The sequence below is a fragment of the Python bivittatus genome, unplaced genomic scaffold (assembly GCF_059951505.1).
Source record: "Python bivittatus isolate LINGU-HERP-01145 unplaced genomic scaffold, Pbiv_v1 ctg000410_np1212, whole genome shotgun sequence".
Taxonomy (NCBI): Eukaryota; Metazoa; Chordata; class Lepidosauria; order Squamata; family Pythonidae; genus Python; species Python bivittatus.
In genome coordinates, this window is record NW_028277067.1 from 1770112 (window position 1) to 1788745 (window position 18634).

Genomic DNA, 18634 nt, shown 5'->3' on the forward strand with positions numbered 1-18634 from the left:
CATTGATAGATATATCACATATTCACCTTCAAATGTCCTTTTTAAAGTTTAGCTTTTCTGTCTCATTCCCTACAAACGCTGGCTATTTGAATGTACTCTTTCTTGGTGACCTGCCTCTTCCCCCAGCTCCAGTACAAACAATTCAGGAAACATATTTTAGGGAGCTATTAATAAGTTAATTCTGTGTCTCTTCCCTTGTCCTTCCAAAATGAAGACAGGAAGTATAAGTTTTTCAAGAAGACTCAACATTCTACTGTGCCATAGGACTTCCATTTTTCAGAAGCATTTTTTTCAATATCAGAAAATCCCATAGGCAAAATTTGTTTCTTTTTGCTAGTTTCAGAACAGCCCCCACCATCACCACTGCATCAGTTTAATAGACTGGAGGTGGTGGTGTTCCTGCATTTTTGCCCCAAAGGAGGACAAATGTGAATACATGATACTTCAAAATGGCTTAGTACGCCTACTGTGCATATTAAACCACACTATTCTATACACAAGGTAGAAAAAAGGCCAAATAAGTTCACCCCGCCTTTCCAGTGATGTCACAGTGCCACATAAAAGTGATGCACTCCTGATTTAAATAGTTGTAAACAGTTGGGGGGAAACTTAATACCATATCAATATGCCTAAAATCACAGTAATATACTACTTGAGTTTTCTAGCATGGTGTGTTTCACCAGAGTTATTTTTAAGCTGAAAATGCAGTCCTCCATGAGATGGGTAATCAGCAATAGAGAGAATTTCTTTACCTGTGATTTCCTAGGCACTTGCCAAAGTTGGAAAGGGCCAATTGCCAGAGCAGTTGTGTACATATGTAGCCAAGGGCTACCAGATTTGGGCTGCAAAAATTCAGATGCTTGGTAAATAGTAACAAAAAATTGTACACCCTTTCCTCATTTAGTGACCACAATCTGTTCCTTCCGACATCGCTAAGGGAAATGGTTGCTACATGAACATATGACAGAGGGAGAGAGATGCTACAAAGATCACTGCTGTCTCATTTAGATAAAGTTATCTTGTTTAGTAATGCCAGCGTTACTCTTACTCAGGCCTGCATTGTTGTCAGGCACATGAAATTTGGTTATAAGTGCACACATTGGTTGGAAAACAGTTTTTAAAATTATTATTATTACTATTATTATTATTACTACTGTCATATTTGTGAATGGTCACTAAATGAAGTAACCACTAACTGAGGAGTGGCTGTATTGTATCTCGTAACTGTCATCTAGTGGTTGTCTGCTTTTTTCAGCTGAGATCTGATCACTCAGCCCTAACTATCACAGATGACTATATAGTAGATCCTCTTTACACCTACAGCTACTTGGGATTTTGATTCATACTAGTGAATGCAATAAAATGTGTAATTGAAGATATGGAATATAAATAAGAGAACACCCTTCTTATTTTGGAATGATTAATTTCACATTCTTTTTCTTAAATGCCATACTTCTGTGAGTGTTGATTGGGTGTGGATAGTTCATTCTAATGCTGTCTGACAGAGCAGAAGAAATTCTAGCATTTTACCATTTCTAAGCTACTTTGAAGTGAAATAATACACTGAGACAGCTGTGACAGTTGTGCATTGCATGACATGTTACCGAATTGTAATGTGTAGTGTGATAGAAATGAGAAATTATTAAATACCTAGCCACAAAGTAATCATTTTAACTGTATTTTAATTACATTTAAATGTAAGTTAAATTGAATGTAGTGTTTGTTTGGCTTCACCAATTACTCTTGGAATGCAGCCTCCAGTACACCACTCAAAAGCCAAGCTTGGTCCAGATAAAGTTGTACGCCATTGAAATGGGTCATGACCAAAACTGCATTTTTCTGTGATTGTTAGGGATAGGGAACCACTAAAGTTGACCTACCAGTTTGACAGCTCATCTGACTTTGAGAAAGCCTTCCTCATTTCCAGCATTATTGTTTCACCTGTTCTCATTCTTCTTTGAAGCGGAAGGATAGGGCATGGACAAAGCAGAGGAGTGCCAATGAGACAGAGTCTACATTATATCTTTTCACACTGAAGCTGGAAGAAGCACTGAGATGGGTGCTTCTACAGAATCAATAGTGGCATAAGCTCTGTTTGGCTTAGTCCAACTCTTCACTCTTGCAGTTGAAGACTAAAGCATGGATAAAATCTGCAGGATTTTGTCCTGATTTGATTAACAAGCCAACCTGTGTTTTCCCTGATAGTCACATCATCCAGCACATATTCTACATAATGGGGAAAGGCCAGTGTGTATGAAACTCTTTGCTCCATGCAGGATAGTAAGGAGAGTGACGACTTTCCTTGACCTGCACAGATAAATCCATGATGACAAGTTTAACTGAGGTTAGCTGGATGTCTACACTTGAGCCCTCAGCCAGATTCACTTATCTCTGAGTTAAGTGTGAAAATTGGTGGGAGTAAAATTCAATATATCGAGACCTTAAATTAAGGATAAGTAGTAGCATCCCATAGCAGTCCATAGAGTCAAGGGCAACACTTACCAGTACTTGTTCTCTTTGATTAACAGAACTTGGACAGAATGAATACTGGCTGATGAAACTGGCTTTTCTTGGAATAGAATTGTGTTATTTTGGTGCAGAGCGCAGGGTTTATAATTAAGAATATACACAGCCTTGTTAACAGTAGCTGTCTCTTCAGTGCACAAATAGGATTTCAGTAACTAAGACAATCTAAGCCTGCCAGCTTGAAGCACAAAACAGGCTCCTCTAAAGCCATCTGATGTCATCCAGTATAACAAGTGCAACCATATAATCATGCCAAACCTTCACAGATGAGCACAACTTACAGTGCTCTTCATTCCCCATAGCTTGCTAAAAGTACTAAGCAAAAGGCATTCTCATGGCCCATCATTAAAACTGGGGTATAATTTTCTTTAATAGTAGATCTCTGCTGTGCATTTGGGGCTCACAAAGAGCCTTACTGTTGCAGAATTTGCCAGTTTTCATATTGTTGTTTTGTTCCTTTGCATGAAATTTGGCTTTCCTATATCAATATATATGTCTCTGTTAAAATGAGCTAAGTAAATAGCCCACTTGTGACATTTACACATTAAAGCATCAAGATAAGAGAGATCTGCAGATTTTTCTAATTAAATTTTATACATTTATTTGATGTATTTATATACTGTCCTTCAAATAAAAATGTTCATGTATGTCATATGGCTCTTAGAGCTGAAAGAGCCTAGGTTTCATTCAGAATTCCTATTAAAAATTAAATTTAGTTTCCTGCTTATCTTCAAAATAATTTAGGAACAGTAATTTAGGAAGAAAACAATTCTCACAATTTTAGAATTGTGTAGATATCCATCTAGCCTTGTCTTTTCAAGTGCTTGTAAATCACCCTTCCGAAAGATAACTCTTACAACATTCCTGGGAAACATGTTGTTATTAATTATATTGCAAGAAATAAAATGTTTTTTTCCAGCTTTACACAGTTAGAATATAAAATTATTGCTTACATAATAAAGCAGCATTACTGTTCCAAGCACCATTACTTGTTCTTGCTTTTTTAAAAATTTTATAAATTCCATACTGAATCCAGCCTCTGACAGTTGGTTACCCTCCTGATGTGTTGGACTCCATTTCCATCCTTCCCTGGCCAACATGAGCATATTTGCTGGGGATGTTGCGAATTATGGGCAAACATATCTAGAGTAACATACTGCAAAAGGCTGCATAGAAACAAGTGTAGAGGCATGTTTCTTGTGCATGCGTTTTTGCTGTTTCCTCCCTGCACTGATATCTGATACATTTGCATATAAATCATCTCATGACAATGAAAAGGAGATTGTGAAGGCCAAATCATTAGAGTGTTTGGGAGTTAGGGTGATTCCTACTAATATCAGTCTTTTTTCATAAGTGTATGAATATCACTTTGTAGTCTGTTTTTCTCATTCATTGAAACCATAACCACTTACAATTATATCTGATGTATTTTAAAGAATTGTCTATTTTCCCCTCCCTAATATCGTTATTTTCTTCTCTTATTTTGCACAGAGATTAAAAGATCTCAAGCAAAGAGAATTTGCTCGCAACGTTTCCTCAAGATCCCGGAAAGATGAGAGGAAACAGGAGAAAGCTCTTCGACGTCTCCATGAGCTGGCTGAGCAGAGGAAGCAGCCTGAATGGTGAATTATGACCTACCTCAAGGATGCAAAATATTTAAACCTAGAGTCTGTCCAGAGTTTGACCAGAATGTTAGGCTTTTTTTCTTTTTAATAGAGCTTTTGGCTTAAGGTACCCATTTTGTTCGTTAAAATCCTCAAGTTGCCTGCCATGGCTCCTGGCCCCTTCCAGCTTTTTACTGTGGTCCACAATATTCCTTGCAAAGCCAGGTGTGGCCTTCGAGCTGACAGAGTTTGCACATTGCTGGTCTGTTGATAAAACAAAAGGCAGTTTTGTTTCAACATGCAAGTTAGACTAACTTGTAACTAAATATGCAGTTACTAAAAGTTATACAATGGAGACAGAATGAAGTGCTGCTGCTTAGATCTTTGTAGACCAAAACTTTAATCTGTTGTCTCCTCAAAACAGGAATGCCCACTTCCTCTCTCTGACCTATCTGGGATAATTTTTTTTTTAAAATACAGGGTGTGATATGAGTACATGAAGGAATTGGGACTGTTAAAGCCAACAATTCTGGTATTTTATATGGAAAAGGACCTAAACCTGAAACAAGTAGGACATTTATTCCTACAAAGTTCCATGTATGCATCAGAACTGTGTATACTTTGATTCCCAGTCATTTTCTTGAGGTTTTATCCTTGATTTTGAAGGCTAGAATACATCTAGTTTAAAACTTTATGCTGAGTTAATTCACCTTCTCATAAGTGTATGCTTTAGGACAAAGTAACTGTTCCGTAGTGCTTGTAAGAGCTACTTGTTAAACATATTCCATAGGGAAAGAGATTTCAAAGCAGTGGTTACTGAGTATATTCACAGCTTGTTGAGCAATTCCATAAAAGGTAACAGGAGATTGCATATGCATGGAGTAAGGTTTTGAGTGTAACAGTAAGGTGGAAATGTTAATAACTATATATTCTAACTATTCTTTCTTTGTCTGCTTTTCCCTCTTCCCTGTCTTCAGTGCTCCAGGAAGTGGGCCGATGTTTAGAACCACCATTGTGGCAGTAGATGAGGAAGGAGGAGAGGAGGATGTGGATTCAATATTTCCTGGAAGTTGCTCCTCCTCCTCACCAGGTTCTGGGCAAGCTACCAATATTACCATGGATAAGGGTATAACTTATGGCAGTGGGCAAATCAGTAGCAGTACTGGACTTGGTCAGGTTCCTGTCCAGATATCACAAGCTGTCGGCCTGGGAATTAATAAAACAGGTGTGTCTTTCTCATTTGCCAAAAAGGCCCCTGTAAAGCTAGAATCAATTGCCTCTGTATTCAAAGACCATGTGGATGAATCCAGTTCTCCTGATGATGAAGTCAAAACTGATGAAAGAGCTCATTCAGATTCTGGAACTTTGGGAAAAATTGGGGAAATTGAGGGGACAAACAGCCCTGACAGCAAGGGAGATGAAGATGAGCAAACACATGAGAAAGATACCACATTATCAAAGCTTAAAAAGATGAAACGGGATGATGGGCCAGTGGCAGTAGAACCAGAGTATTATCACTACATTCCTCCTGCACATTGTAAGGTGAAGCCCAACTTCCAGTTTTTGCTGTTTATGAAGGCAACGGACCAAGTAGAAGCAGAAGCTGCAAGCAAAAAAATAACCCGTGAAAGGAAACAAAGCAATTCCCCCAAACTCAAAGTGGCAAAAAGTGATGAGAAAGAGACAGCAGCAGAATGTGTGATCAGTCAGAAGGAGCAGAGTCCTGCCAACCAAAGCAACAAAATGGAAGATAAGGACATTTTGGAGGAAGTAGGCAAGCAAGCAGGAAAACTACCTAAGGGAAATGATCCTGCAGACTCAGATGTCATTAAAGAGATTCCTCAGCCTGCAGGAACTAGTAAAGAAACCACAGATGGACCTAAACATTTAACTGGGCCCTTCTTCCCTGTTCTGAGTAAGGATGAGAGCACCACCCTCCAGTGGCCTTCAGAACTGTTGATCTTCACCAGAGCAGAACCTTCTGTGTCATACAGCTGCAATCCCTTGTATTTTGATTTTAAGCTGTCTCGTAACAAAGACACTAAAATGAAAGGAACAGAAAAACAGAAAGGTGCAATAAACCTTTCTAAGGAGAAAATACAGTCTGCCGAAGATAGTGATACAAGCAAGAGCAAAGAGATGGACCTTCTAGCTGGCAGTTCAACTGCAGTGCCAGAAAGCAAGTCGTTGGTAGTGTGTGGCAAGCAGGAAGTCAGCCCTGTAAGAACTGGCAAAAGTGAAAGTCTGGAAGACAGCAGCAGAGGCAATCTTATTAGTCGCAAGGACAAAATGGGGAAGTCCCACAAACACAAAAAGAAGAAGAAGCACAAAAAATCCACCAAACGTAAACACAGGCGCAAATGTGAGGCAGAGGAGAAAAGCAGAGAAGGGGACTTAGCAGAAGATAAATCCAAGAAACAGAAGAAACACAAACACAAAAAGAACAAGTTTTCTTTTCCCACTGAGGCTGAGCGGATGCAAAGGACTGAGGATACTGGCTATTCTAAAAAAAGAAAGTGGTGTGTGCAAGACTCTCAGAGGAAGTCTCTTTCTACTGAAGAAAGTAGTAAGAAAGAAGACAGTGGAACCTCTTCCCAAGATCATGGCAACAAAAAAATCAAAGGGGACTTGCAGCAGACTTTGTCTGCAAGCAAAAGGCGACCTTCCACCTCCACTTCAGTTCACCCCAGTCATCGAGGCCAACAGAGCAGCGGTGGCTATGAGAGTGATGGAGACTCCTCCTGCCACAAGCACTTCAGACAGAAGTCAGCATCACAGTATAGTGATGATTATGACTCTGGCAGTGACTGTTCACGAAGCCGCTCCCGGTCAGGACATAGACACTCCTCAAGAAGATCATCTCAGAGATCCTATTCATCAACTTCATATGCTTCCTCTGACAATAGTCGGTACAGCCGGCGACATAGCTATTCAGAAGACAGCTATAGTGATTACAGTGACCGGTCACGAAGTCGTACTAAGCACTCCCATGACTCAGAGGATGAATCAGATTATGCCAGTTCCAAGCGCAGGTCAAAGAGGCGCAAGTACTCCTCTTCAGAAGATGACTATAGTCTGAGCAGAAGCAGGTCCCGGAGCAGGAGCAGAAGTCGAACTCACACCAGAGGGAGGTCAAGGACTAGAAGTCGAGGAAGGACGCGCAGCAGTAGCTGTAGCCACAGTCGAAGTAAGCGGCGGAGCCGGAGCCGAACAGGACATAGCTGGAAACGGAGTAGAAGCTACAGCCGGGAACGCAGTCGGAGCACCAGAAGCCTTTCACAGAGATCTCTCTCACGGAAGGGATCGCGTGGTCATGAAAGCCCTGGTGAGAGAAGATCTGGCCGACGTGATTTCATCCGGTCCAAGATCTATCGCTCACAGTCTCCTCATTATTTCAAAGCCAGACAAGGTGAAGGGTCTGCAAGAAAGGAAGAAGCAAGAGGAGATGAAGCTACAGGAGCCTCCAGTCTCCCTCAAAATAGCAGCAGCTCTAACTTTGGGAATAACTGTAACTCTGAGGAGAAAAATTCTGCCACAGCTAAACTCCTTCTGGAAAAAATCCAGTGTAGAAAAGTTGAGAAGAAATCTAGCAGCAATGATGATTCCATTGCAGGATCTCACAAGGTTGGAATTAAGCTGAAAGATCCACCACAGGGCTATTTTGGCCCGAAGCTTCCTCCCTCATTAGGCAATAAGCCTGTTCTTCCATTAATTGGAAAACTTCCTGCAGTTAGAAAACCAAGCACCAAGCAGTGTGAGGAGTCTGGTTTAGAAAGAGGAGAAGAACTGGAACTATCAGAGCTGGATGAAGCAACTCACGAGAGTGGGGACACTGTTTCAGCAAGCCAGGCTCAAGTGGAGGAAACCATGGTGACTGGAATACAGGACAATGCTTCAGGTGATCAGAACCCAGAAGAAGTAGCCACAAAGCTGGCTCCTGTTCCTCTTGAGCCCCCACTGCTCCCAGAGCGGTATGGATCTGGTGACTTGGTGGTGCCGCACAACTTCCTCCCTGATCCCAATGAAAGTGAAGCTTTAGAGCCTCTTGACAGCGGGAACCAACCTGTCTCTATAGAAGGAAGGATGGTACCTTTAGTCCCAGATGTTGAGCATTTCCCTAGCTATGTAGCACAGAGTGGGGAGCCCAGCATCAGTGGGGAGCCTGAGGGCACTGAGGACTCTTCCCTGGCGCCTCTGGAGAGCCAGCCCATCACCTTCACCCCAGAAGAGATGGAGAAATATAGCAAGCTCCAGCAAGCAGCCCAGCAGCATATTCAGCAACAGCTCCTTGCCAAGCAGGTCAAGGCCTTTCCAGCCTCAGCTGCCCTAGCTCCCGCCACAGCCCCTGCCTTGCAGCCCATCCACATCCAGCAGCCTGCAGCAGCTGCAGCCACCTCCATTACCACTGTGCAGCATGCCATCCTGCAGCATCATGCAGCAGCAGCAGCTGCAGCCATTGGAATCCACCCTCACCCTCACCCCCAGCCTCTTGCTCAAGTGCATCATATTCCCCAGCCCCACTTGACCCCCATCTCATTGTCCCACTTAACTCACTCAATCATCCCTGGGCACCCTGCTACATTCCTGGCCAGCCACCCCATCCATATCATCCCTGCTTCTGCCATCCACCCAGGTCCTTTCACTTTTCATCCTGTCCCCCATGCTGCCCTCTATCCAACTCTCTTAGCACCCCGACCAGCAACAGCTGCTGCCACAGCATTACACCTCCATCCCCTTCTGCACCCCATTTTCTCAGGGCAGGATTTGCAGCACCCTCCCAGTCATGGCACATGAAGAAGTGAGAAAGATGCGGCCTCTTTTGGGGAGAGGACAGGGGCATATGTCTCTGTGTGCATTGGTGTTTTGTACAGACTGTGAAGGCCATGACTGACACCGCCTGTGAATAGTGAAATGGGAGAACTGGGCATGGAAAGGGGAACTGAATGTAACATATCTGTGGAAAGGGGAAAAATGTTGCTGGAGATCTGCTTGTCAGTATTTTCAGGGTCCTGTGCACCCAGGGAGGTGACTTACTCACATCTATATGAATGTGAAGTTCTTCAGCGGTTATGCCTCTCTTAATTGCTGATGCTTGTGTTTTTAAATTGTTTTCTCTCCACTCTGAAACCCTGAGTGAGTAATATCTAAATTATTTGCCTTCCTTATTTGCTATTTATTTGAGTCCACTTTAAAGCTTAAAACTTCAGGCAAAAGAGCCAAGAAATGGTCAACATCTGGCCCATTCCTCTGTTCCTCCCCCACCCAACCAAGAACCATTCTCAACCACCTGCTGATCATCACAAACAGCAAGTTTTCTTCTCACGCAAGCTTGGCCCTGCCATTCTCCCTGTGCCACTGTCACAAGGGAACAGAAAGTAATTCCTTTATCAGTCTTTGAAGCAATATGTTGTACTGGAATCCTGGGAACATCCAGAACATGACTTGTACTCTGTCCTCTGTAATATTTCATGGTTCCTTATTAACTTATGATTTTTTTCAGAAGAGAAAAGGTTTTTAAAAATTGCACTGAACTCTGTACATGTCAATGCTGCTTTTTGTAGCTCTTCTGACAAATGTTCCATAATGATAGTATACTGCAATAACACTTTTTATAGCTCGCTCTTTGAGTGGTACTCGTTCAGGTTGTTTGGGTTATCTATACATTTTGATGTAGTTGGAAAGAAAGCTTGCATCAAAGGTTCAGAGCTTCTCATTGTGGCAAAGGCACAAGAAGACTTCAAGCATGTATATTCAAGCTCAGTTTTGTTTTCTTAGGTACCATGCAATGGAAAAAAATAGAGGCGTTTCATTTTACAGGAGAAAATGTGACAAGGTTTGGAATAAAGGAAGGAGCAGTGATATGGACCCTTTTGTACCATAGCTAATGAATTCCATCGGGTGTAGTGACGTATCTTGGAACATCTGTGAAAAGAAAGCCAATGTGATACTCTGGTCTTCACTGCATCCTCTTGTCAGGAGCTGGGCTGCTATTTGGAGAGAAGCAGCCCATTGGTTGGGCAGAGCAGAAAGTTCAGTTGACTTTCCAGTCAGAAGAAAAGGTGTGTCCCACAGAAAACTCTCATAGCCTCATAACTTTTCTTGGGACTCAGAATTAAGTCTTTGCAGCAACATAGCTTCTATATAGAGGGGTGGGTGGGTGGGTGTGCACCTGTGTTTATGTTAAGGCTGTCGTTTAAACGTGTGCCTTTATATGCTTTGGAAAGGTTCTGAGTGGTGTGTTTTTATTTGGATTCCTTCCAGAATGATAGGTTACCTGACTTCACAGCTGTCCTTTTTAATGGAGGGGATGTCTGCCTTAGGAGAGACAATAATTTTATTACCATTCCCACAGCTTCCATTTAATTTCATCATCTCTGGTGGGGAAAAAGAAGGCTACAAAAGAAAACAAGCTTTCTGTAAAGCCATGGCTATTTATGACCTAACTGTCCAACTACTGCTAGTGTTGATCATGGAAAATGGCTTCCACTCCAAAACTTCAAATATAACCACTGTTACTTGCTGCTCTGAATCTTTCAGGCTCTAGGCTTCCTTACACTTTGCCAGAAAAAAAAAAAAAAATAGCACTGGAAAATGCTGCTCTGACCAAGGGACTCAATTTCTAGTTGCTTAGATACTGAACTAGTAAAACAGTATTACTGTAATTATTGAGTGCTTCATTTCCATGAGATTAAGACCCAAGATCCAGCATTCCAGTGGGGCACAAGAGGAGACTTCTGCAAGAACTGTTCCAACAAAGAACACACTATTACTTCAGTATCAGCAGGCTATATTAAACTTTGTCACATAAAAGTATATATATATATATATATATAAATATATATATAAAAAAAATTAAAATATACATACATGCTGTAAAAATGAGGAAAATAAACTTTCTAATAAACTAGTAGCTTGGGGGAAAGCGTGTATGTTCTTGTTTCCCAAAGGAGCAGATTCAAGTTGCTAGTTCTCATACTGTCACACTCACTTTTTAAATAGGTCTTAGCAAATAAAAGTTCTATAAACATGGCCCAGTACGTTACATATGGTTATTCTAAGCCAGGGCAAATGTATATTGCACGTGCAATAAAGTTCATTCTGATATTTTGAAGCATGTGAAATACAACTTATAAAAATACTCAGGTATAAGATACCATTCTCATTGATGTTCCAATATACTGACTATACAAATGTAACTTCAAAAAAATGGAGAAATTTGGAAAAGAAGATTAGAAGGTTCTCCTTCTTGGTTATTATCTCTTGCACTTTAAGTCTAGAGAAAACACTTAGGTCTGCCCAAGACTTGGTAGCTTGAGACAATGAATAAAATGAGTATCTTCATTCGCCTACAGAAAAATTCACAGATGTTAGCTCGGGAGGAGAGTGGGAATTGGAGAGTGTGGAGAAGCTGCTACAATTGTCATTCAACTTCCAACATCTGTCACCAGAGACAGCTCCCTCTGTTAATGTAAAGGTCAGTCCCTGAAGAATAGAGACCGACATTGGGGAGGGAGGATTTCAGGGACCCAATTTTAAGCTCTGAAAGGGTTTAAAGATCCAGACCTGTAAAGAGTCCAGCAGCCCTTTACAGTTGTTTGAGGACAAGTGAGATGATTTGGTTCCTGTCTAAGTTAGCAATCGAGTAATTTGTATCAACATTATTCAAGTGCAATCCTATATATGGTGCACTGTTTTGATGACAGCAGAGGTCCCTGATCCTTTTGGAGTAATAGACACACTCTGGATTTTGAAAATTATGCCCTGAGATATCTTGTAAAAAATGGCTGGTAGAAGGCTTCTCCATTTACTAAGTGGATATTGTATGGGATATGCTAGTTATAAATTGATTAAATGGATTGCTATATGTCACCCCCTCCTAGTCCACTTAACAAACACTTTTTGGCATGAGGACATATTTCTAGGCAAAGCACTGGGTTGTAACCAGCTGTCATTTTAGGTTATGGCTTCCATCTTGGAGTAGAGGTATTCTTGAAATAAAAGTGCTTTTACTTTGCTTTGAAGCATACCAGCCCCCCCCCTTTTTTTTTAATGTTAAAAAGCAGGTGGGACTTGGCAGAAAACGTGTGTAGACATGTGAGTGTCCCCAGGTGCTATTATCACAACCCATATAAATAGTTATGACTATCCAGAAGAGTTGTGATTGTACACCTACTTGTAGAAAGCACTCCATGTCAGTAGAATCATTATAGGCCTGCACCATCAAACCTGCATCAGTGAGTACCAACAAGCAGTCAACCTGGGCCTATTAAGGAATTTCAGGCCCATCGAAGTCAGACTGGATGCCAGCATTAAGAATAAAATAACCATCTATGGCAGTGATAACTTGTTTAGAACAAGTTTCAACAAATTGACCCATGTAAAAGCCATTACTATTTTTGGATAGCATTTCTAATGCTTCCTTTATTTAGATGGAAAGGAAAAAGAATTGGGTTGGGGGTTGTCAGGACTGATAGCACTGATGCAGAGGAATTTCGCATTTGATAATACTTTTTTTTAAAGGAATCCTCCAGTCAGTATACTGGCTTTCTGATAAGGCCTATGCTGGTTTCTCCTGCACACATGGTGGAGCAACTGCACCGAGGTGATAACAAGGCCCCGTTCATGTGCGCAAAGCAGGAAACGTCTTACTGCTCATCCTGTGAGATAAGGATATAAAATGGGATCTAAACATAGTCCCATTTTATAGATTTTTTTTTTTTTTGTCCTGCAAACCTAATTCAGCCATAGTCCCTGATATGAGAGGGGTCATTTTGTATGTTCAGAGGACTGTTGTCAGCTGACACAGACCTTGAAAACTGATTTTCAAATTAAAGTCCTATCTCAGAGCTCTTTATGACCTCCTTATGTCACATGTTGCATGGCAAAGACCTTATGTTTGAAGACTACACAACCTAGATTGTTTATCAGTAAAGGCTGCCATGGTATGCCAGATCTATTATTCTACTCATTTACTGACTTGTTAAAGGCTTAATATATATTGCAAACCTGATTTAAAAATATGTTTTTCAGTTCCTATTTTCATCACAGCATCTGAATGCTTATGATTTATAGCCATTTCAACAGGTGCCCTTGAAGTTGAGCTAATGCACTCTTCTTAAATTTGGTTCCATCGGCAGTCTTTCTACATGAAACACAATTACAGTGTAAGACTGTATCCTAAGAGAGCGCTAACAAGATTCCATTGTTTTCATAACATAACTTGAAAAACAGCAAGTTAATTTATAAAGGGTTTTTTAAATGTTTAATTAATTTTAATCAATTTTAAGTTGATCTTTAAATATTAAAATTAATGCAGATAATTAAAATACCTGTAATATTCGTCAGAAAGTGGAGGCTGAGCATTAACTCATTTCTAAAACTCAGTTCAAGTGAATTAAATGCATTATTCAGATTGTCAGTTTTCCAGCAATGCAAGACAAAAACGGGAGGGGTGGGTGTTATTCTTGTCAATAAATACACCTTGGGATTCTAGTGATGAAGACACAGCAAAGAAATGGCATTTTATCATTATTGTCACTCTTCTTGTTATTTTTTCCTCAAAGTACAAGACATTATTTGGTGTCAACCTTTCTCTGCCTAACTTGATATGTAATTTGGAATTGCTATAGGTAGACCTCAAATGTCATTGTTTTAGAAGTTTGTAGTGATTGGATAGTTTTGACATATTGAAATGGCCATGTCTCATGCATGCAAGTCTTGTGCAAAATGACAGTCACAGTTATGTCTGTTGCTGTGTGTTTTTCAAGTTTATTCTTAAGGTACAGAATTCAATAGCGTCTAAATTTTATTTAAAAAACATATTTCTATCCTATAAAATTGGTAGGAAATTGAAAGGGACCAGTGCCTGACAAAAAAAATGGTTGCAGGGAAGGCAATGAAGAACTGGTTAGTGGCAAAGCTGGTGGTGTTGGTCTCAGGAAATAAAAGAGTCCCCACTTAAATGTGTTTTTTTTTTTAAGTGTCTTTTTGTTTTATATCCCTTATAAAAGAATCAGTTTGATTGGTACAGCTTATAAACCCAGTGAATAAAAATAACTAAGATTCCTCAAACAATTTTTAATTACGATAATTATGAAGCATGCTGGGTGCTGACATTTATAATGGTATTTCCTTAAATTTGATGACAGTCCATGTTCTTTCCTCAAGAAGAAAATGGATGGAGGTTGGCTGATGATTTTTAAAAAAGTAGCCCTCCTAGTGAATTGCTAATAACCTGCTATATGTATCACATCATGGGCATTTTGGGGAGAAAATATATTCTATTTATAAGGATGAACTTGTTCCTTCTTAGCATCTGGCATAAGGAGCTGTCAAAAACAGAAACCCAGCATCTGCTATCAATCGTGGGTGTGGGGGGAGATCTATGGGGAGGCAAGATTGTAACTTCTTAGCAATATCTGTAACTTATTTAGAATATTTTTTTCTGGTAGATAGCACCAAACCTACCTGCTGATAGAATCATCATGTATTGGAGTTAGAAAATATATCACAAGGGCTCTGAATTCACAGGAAATGATCCCACAAAAGCATACTAAAAATCTTTCTGGTAATTTTTTTTCCCTTCTGTTTGAGTGGAAGCAAGAGGAGAAGTGTTGCTTTCAGCAATGCAAGTGGTGTTACTTAAGACACTTAACAATTGTCTCTGCTGAACTTCCCCAACTCTTTCCTGCAACCTTTCTAAGAAGTGGCAATAAAATAGTAAAGTGGAGATTTGATTTATGTATACTTGGTTATTCATAAGCATGAATCTCAAGCTGGCAGGATGGAGTCTTTTATCTTCAGCCACCACCACCATCTTGAGTTGCCCATCTTCCTTCATCTATGGTCTTCACATCCCATCTGGCTCCTTGCCTCAGACTCTTCCAGATGAGTTCAGCAGTCTTGGGTCCACCCTGGAACAAACAAAGCTTTGGTAGCTGACATTGCTTAGAATCCATTTTGGGTTAACTTTCTCCTTCCTTAAGGTTCCCTCTTCAGGTCTACCAGCATTCTCCCCACTCCTGGCCAGAATATTAGCAAACCCCCCCCCCCCCGTTTTCCTTTGTTAAAAAGGTTTTTTTCATGAGAAAATGGCATTTTTTTCTTCTCCCAGCTTATTTATCAGCTAAAGAACAGTGTGTATACAGTGGGGCAAAAAAGTATTTAGTCAGCCACCAATTGTGCAAGTTCTCCCACTTAAAAAGATGAGAGAGGCCTGTAATTTTCATCATAGGTATACCTCAACTATGAGAGACAAAATGGGGGAAAAAATCCAGAAAATCACATTGTCTGATTTTTAAAGAATTTATTTGCAAATCACGGTGGAAAATAAGTATTTGGTCAATATTAAAAGTTCATCTCAATACTTCGTTATATATCCTTTGTTGGCAATGACAGAGGTCAAACGTTTTCTGTAAGTTTTCACACACTGTTGCTGGTATTTTGGCTCATTCCTCCATGCAGATCTCTAGAGCAGTGATGTTTTGGGGCTGTCGCTGGGCAACACGGACTTTCAACTCCCTCCAAAGGTTTTCCATGGGGTTGAGATCTGGAGACTGGCTAGGCCACTCCAGGACCTTGAAATGCTTCTTACGAAGCCACTCCTTCATTGCCCGGGCGGTGTGTTTGGGATCATTGTCATGCTGAAAGACCCAGCCACATTTCATCTTCAATGCCCTTGCTGATGGAAGGAGGTGTTCACTCAAAATCTCACGATACATGGCCCCATTCATTCTTTCCTTTACACGGATCAGTCGTCCTGGTCCCTTTGCAGAAAAACAGCCCCAAAGCATGATGTTTCCACCCCCATGCTTCACAGTAGGTATGGTGTTCTTTGGATGCAACTCAGCATTCTCTCTCCTCCAAACACGAGTTGAGTTTAGACCAAAACGTTCTACTTTGGTTTCATCTGACATTCTCCCAATCCTCTTCTGGATCATCCAAATGCTCTCTAGCAAACTTCAGACGGGCCTGGACATGTACTGGCTTAAGCAGGGGGACACATCTGGCACTGCAGGATTTGAGTCCCTGGCAGCATAGTGTGTTACTGATGGTAGCCTTTGTTACTTTGGTCCCAGATCTCTGCAGGTCATTCACTAGGTCCCCCCGTGTGGTTCTGGGATTTTTGCTCACCATTCTTGTGATCATTTTGACCCCACAGGGTGAGATCTTGCATGGAGCCCCAGATCGAGGGAGATTATCAGTGGTCTTATATGTCTTCCATTTTCTAATTATTGCTCCCACAGTTGATTTCTTCACACCAAGCTGCTTGCCTATTGCAGATTCAGTCTTCCCAGCCTGGTCCACGTGTACAATTTTGTTTCTGGTGTCCTTCGACAGCTCTTTGGTCTTGGCCATAGTGGAGTTTGGAGTGTGACTGTTTGAGATTGTGGACAGGTGTCTTTTATACTGATAACAAGGTCAAACAGGTGCCATTACTACAGGTAACAAGTGGAGGACAGAGGAGCCTCTTAAAGAAGTAGTTACAGGTCTGTGAGAGCCAGATTTCTTGCTTGTTTGTAGGTGACCAAATACTTATTTTCCACCATGATTTGCAAATAAATTCTTTAAAAAGCAGACAATGTGATTTTCTGGATTTTTTTTCTCATTTTGTCTCTCATAGTTGAGGTATACCTATGAAGAAAATTACAGGCCCCTCTCATCTTTTTAAGTGGGAGAACTCACACAATTGGTGGCTGACTAAATACTTTTTTGCCCCACTGTATAAAAGCTGTATACTGTCACAGGAGAGAACTAGTTTGCTGTAGTGGTTAAGGCATCAGGCTAGAAACTGGGAGACTGAGTTCTGGTCCTGCCTTAGACACAAAGCAAGCTGGGTGATCTTGGGCCAGTCACTCTGTCTCAGCCCTAGGAAGCAGGCAATGGCAAACCACTTCTGAAATCTTGCCAAGAATAATGCAGGGACTTGTCCAGGCAGTCACCAGGAGTGAAGACTAACTTGAAGGCATCCCCACCTCCCCCCTAAAAAACTCTCACAGGATACCTTAGCACTTACCTATTTCAACAAGTCCCCATCCCACCTAATCAATGGATGAAAATCATGGCTCATAAATATGTATATTAACAAGAAAAATGGCAACGGAGGGTTAATGGTGCTCCCTTGCAACAGTTCTTGGACTCTAATAAGAGCTTGCTTCAGCTTGTTTCAAGTGCGGGCATTTCCATCATTCCCATGTTTCATTTTATATTCATGGATATCCTGCTGGGGAACTTCTGCAGGACTTCTGATAAATTGCTATCTTTAGCTGATGATGGCTTGTTGAGGAGGAAGAAGTTTAGGAAATGTGTCATGGTTGTGGTTGCTAGGAGCATGTTAGTGTTAGTGTTATAGCATTAAGAGCATAGTGCCTGGAAAGAAGGAATATGAAGATGGTTAAAGGCCATGGGTCCTTGGGTTTGCTTGTCATGGTCTGGCTCTTCCTGGTGGGATTTCTGCTCCTTTGCCAAAGAGGATGGAGCCTCAATTTGCATGCAGATGCTCCCACTGTGTATTCTGGGCCTCCTGGAAGCTATTTTGGGTTTGCCTTGGATTTCTACCAGGACAGTAAAGGAAGGTAGGACTATATTTGGCATAAAATGGTAGAGTCTGGCATTGTTAACGTAACAGCAGGAATTAGGGAATACAAGGTAATCAGTTTCTTGGGATAGGTCAACACAACTTATTTTTTGATAGTGGTCGTCCTGATATAGAAATTGTTCCCATGCAGAGAACATTGATGACGTTAAGATGTTTTGTTGAATCTTGAATATGGGTTTAAAATCTAAGCAGGTATTTTTTTAAAAAGAAATTCACACAAATTCCCAGGCAGCAGTCCCAACACACGTTTTCCTAGAGTAAGGAAGAAGGATGCATTGAAACTGGATGGCATTTACAAGGACAGGGTCTCAACAATAAGAAGCCCCTGAGCCACAGCGCAAAGCCTGGCCCCAGCCCGGCCCAACAGTGCGATGCAAAGGGGCTTCTTGGTGCAAAGGGCCAGGCCAGGCACACCTCAGCAGCAGGAGCAAGAAGATGGCAAAGGTCAGCTGGGACAGCAGGGCAGCAGGGGTCTTGTGCACAGTGGTGAGGGCAACTGTGGCTGGGACAGCTGGGGCTTCCCAGGGCAGTGCGGCTTTGTGCCACAGCCCCAGAGCCACAGCATGCCAAGAAGCACCTGAGCTGCAGCATGTGATTGTGGGGCTGCCTGCCACCCTGCAAAGCAGGGTGCAGAGCAGCCAAAAGGGCCAAGATAGGCAGGCGGGGGGAGCTGGAGGCAGTCCCTTACCTTACTGAGGCTCGGGGCTGGGAGAATGGCTTGGATTGGGGTGGGTCTTCGACTAACAACCAGTGGAATTCACTTAATTAGGGCAACGGGGAGTGCTGGGATTACCATCACTAAGCAATGCAGTCACGGGACATCGTGCTTTATGACTTCATCGCTTAGCGACGGATATTCCAGTCCCACTTGTTGTAAGTCAAGAACTACCTTTATAACACAGTAACT

At 41.4% G+C, this 18634-nt stretch overlaps 2 protein-coding genes across 5 annotated transcripts in view; both read left to right on the forward strand.

Moving 5' to 3' along the window:
• Positions 1 to 13845, forward strand: part of GPATCH8 (G-patch domain containing 8) — a 96585-nt gene extending 82740 nt beyond the window's left edge. For all 3 annotated transcript variants that reach the window (XM_088143344.1, XM_088143345.1, XM_007423447.4), the window contains 2 exons: positions 4018 to 4148; positions 5108 to 13845. In XM_088143344.1, coding sequence (XP_087999470.1) covers positions 4018 to 4148; positions 5108 to 8924 — 3948 coding nt within the window. In that variant the 3' untranslated portion in view covers positions 8925 to 13845. The remainder of the gene's footprint in view (positions 1 to 4017; positions 4149 to 5107) is intronic.
• Positions 13846 to 16805: 2960 nt separating this feature from the next.
• The window catches only part of ITGA2B (integrin subunit alpha 2b), a 42579-nt gene continuing 40750 nt past the window's right edge, over positions 16806 to 18634 (forward strand). For both annotated transcript variants that reach the window (XM_007423454.3, XM_025163556.2), the window contains exon 1: positions 16806 to 17704. In XM_007423454.3, the coding sequence (XP_007423516.4) occupies positions 17514 to 17704 (191 nt within the window). In that variant the 5' untranslated portion in view covers positions 16806 to 17513. The remainder of the gene's footprint in view (positions 17705 to 18634) is intronic.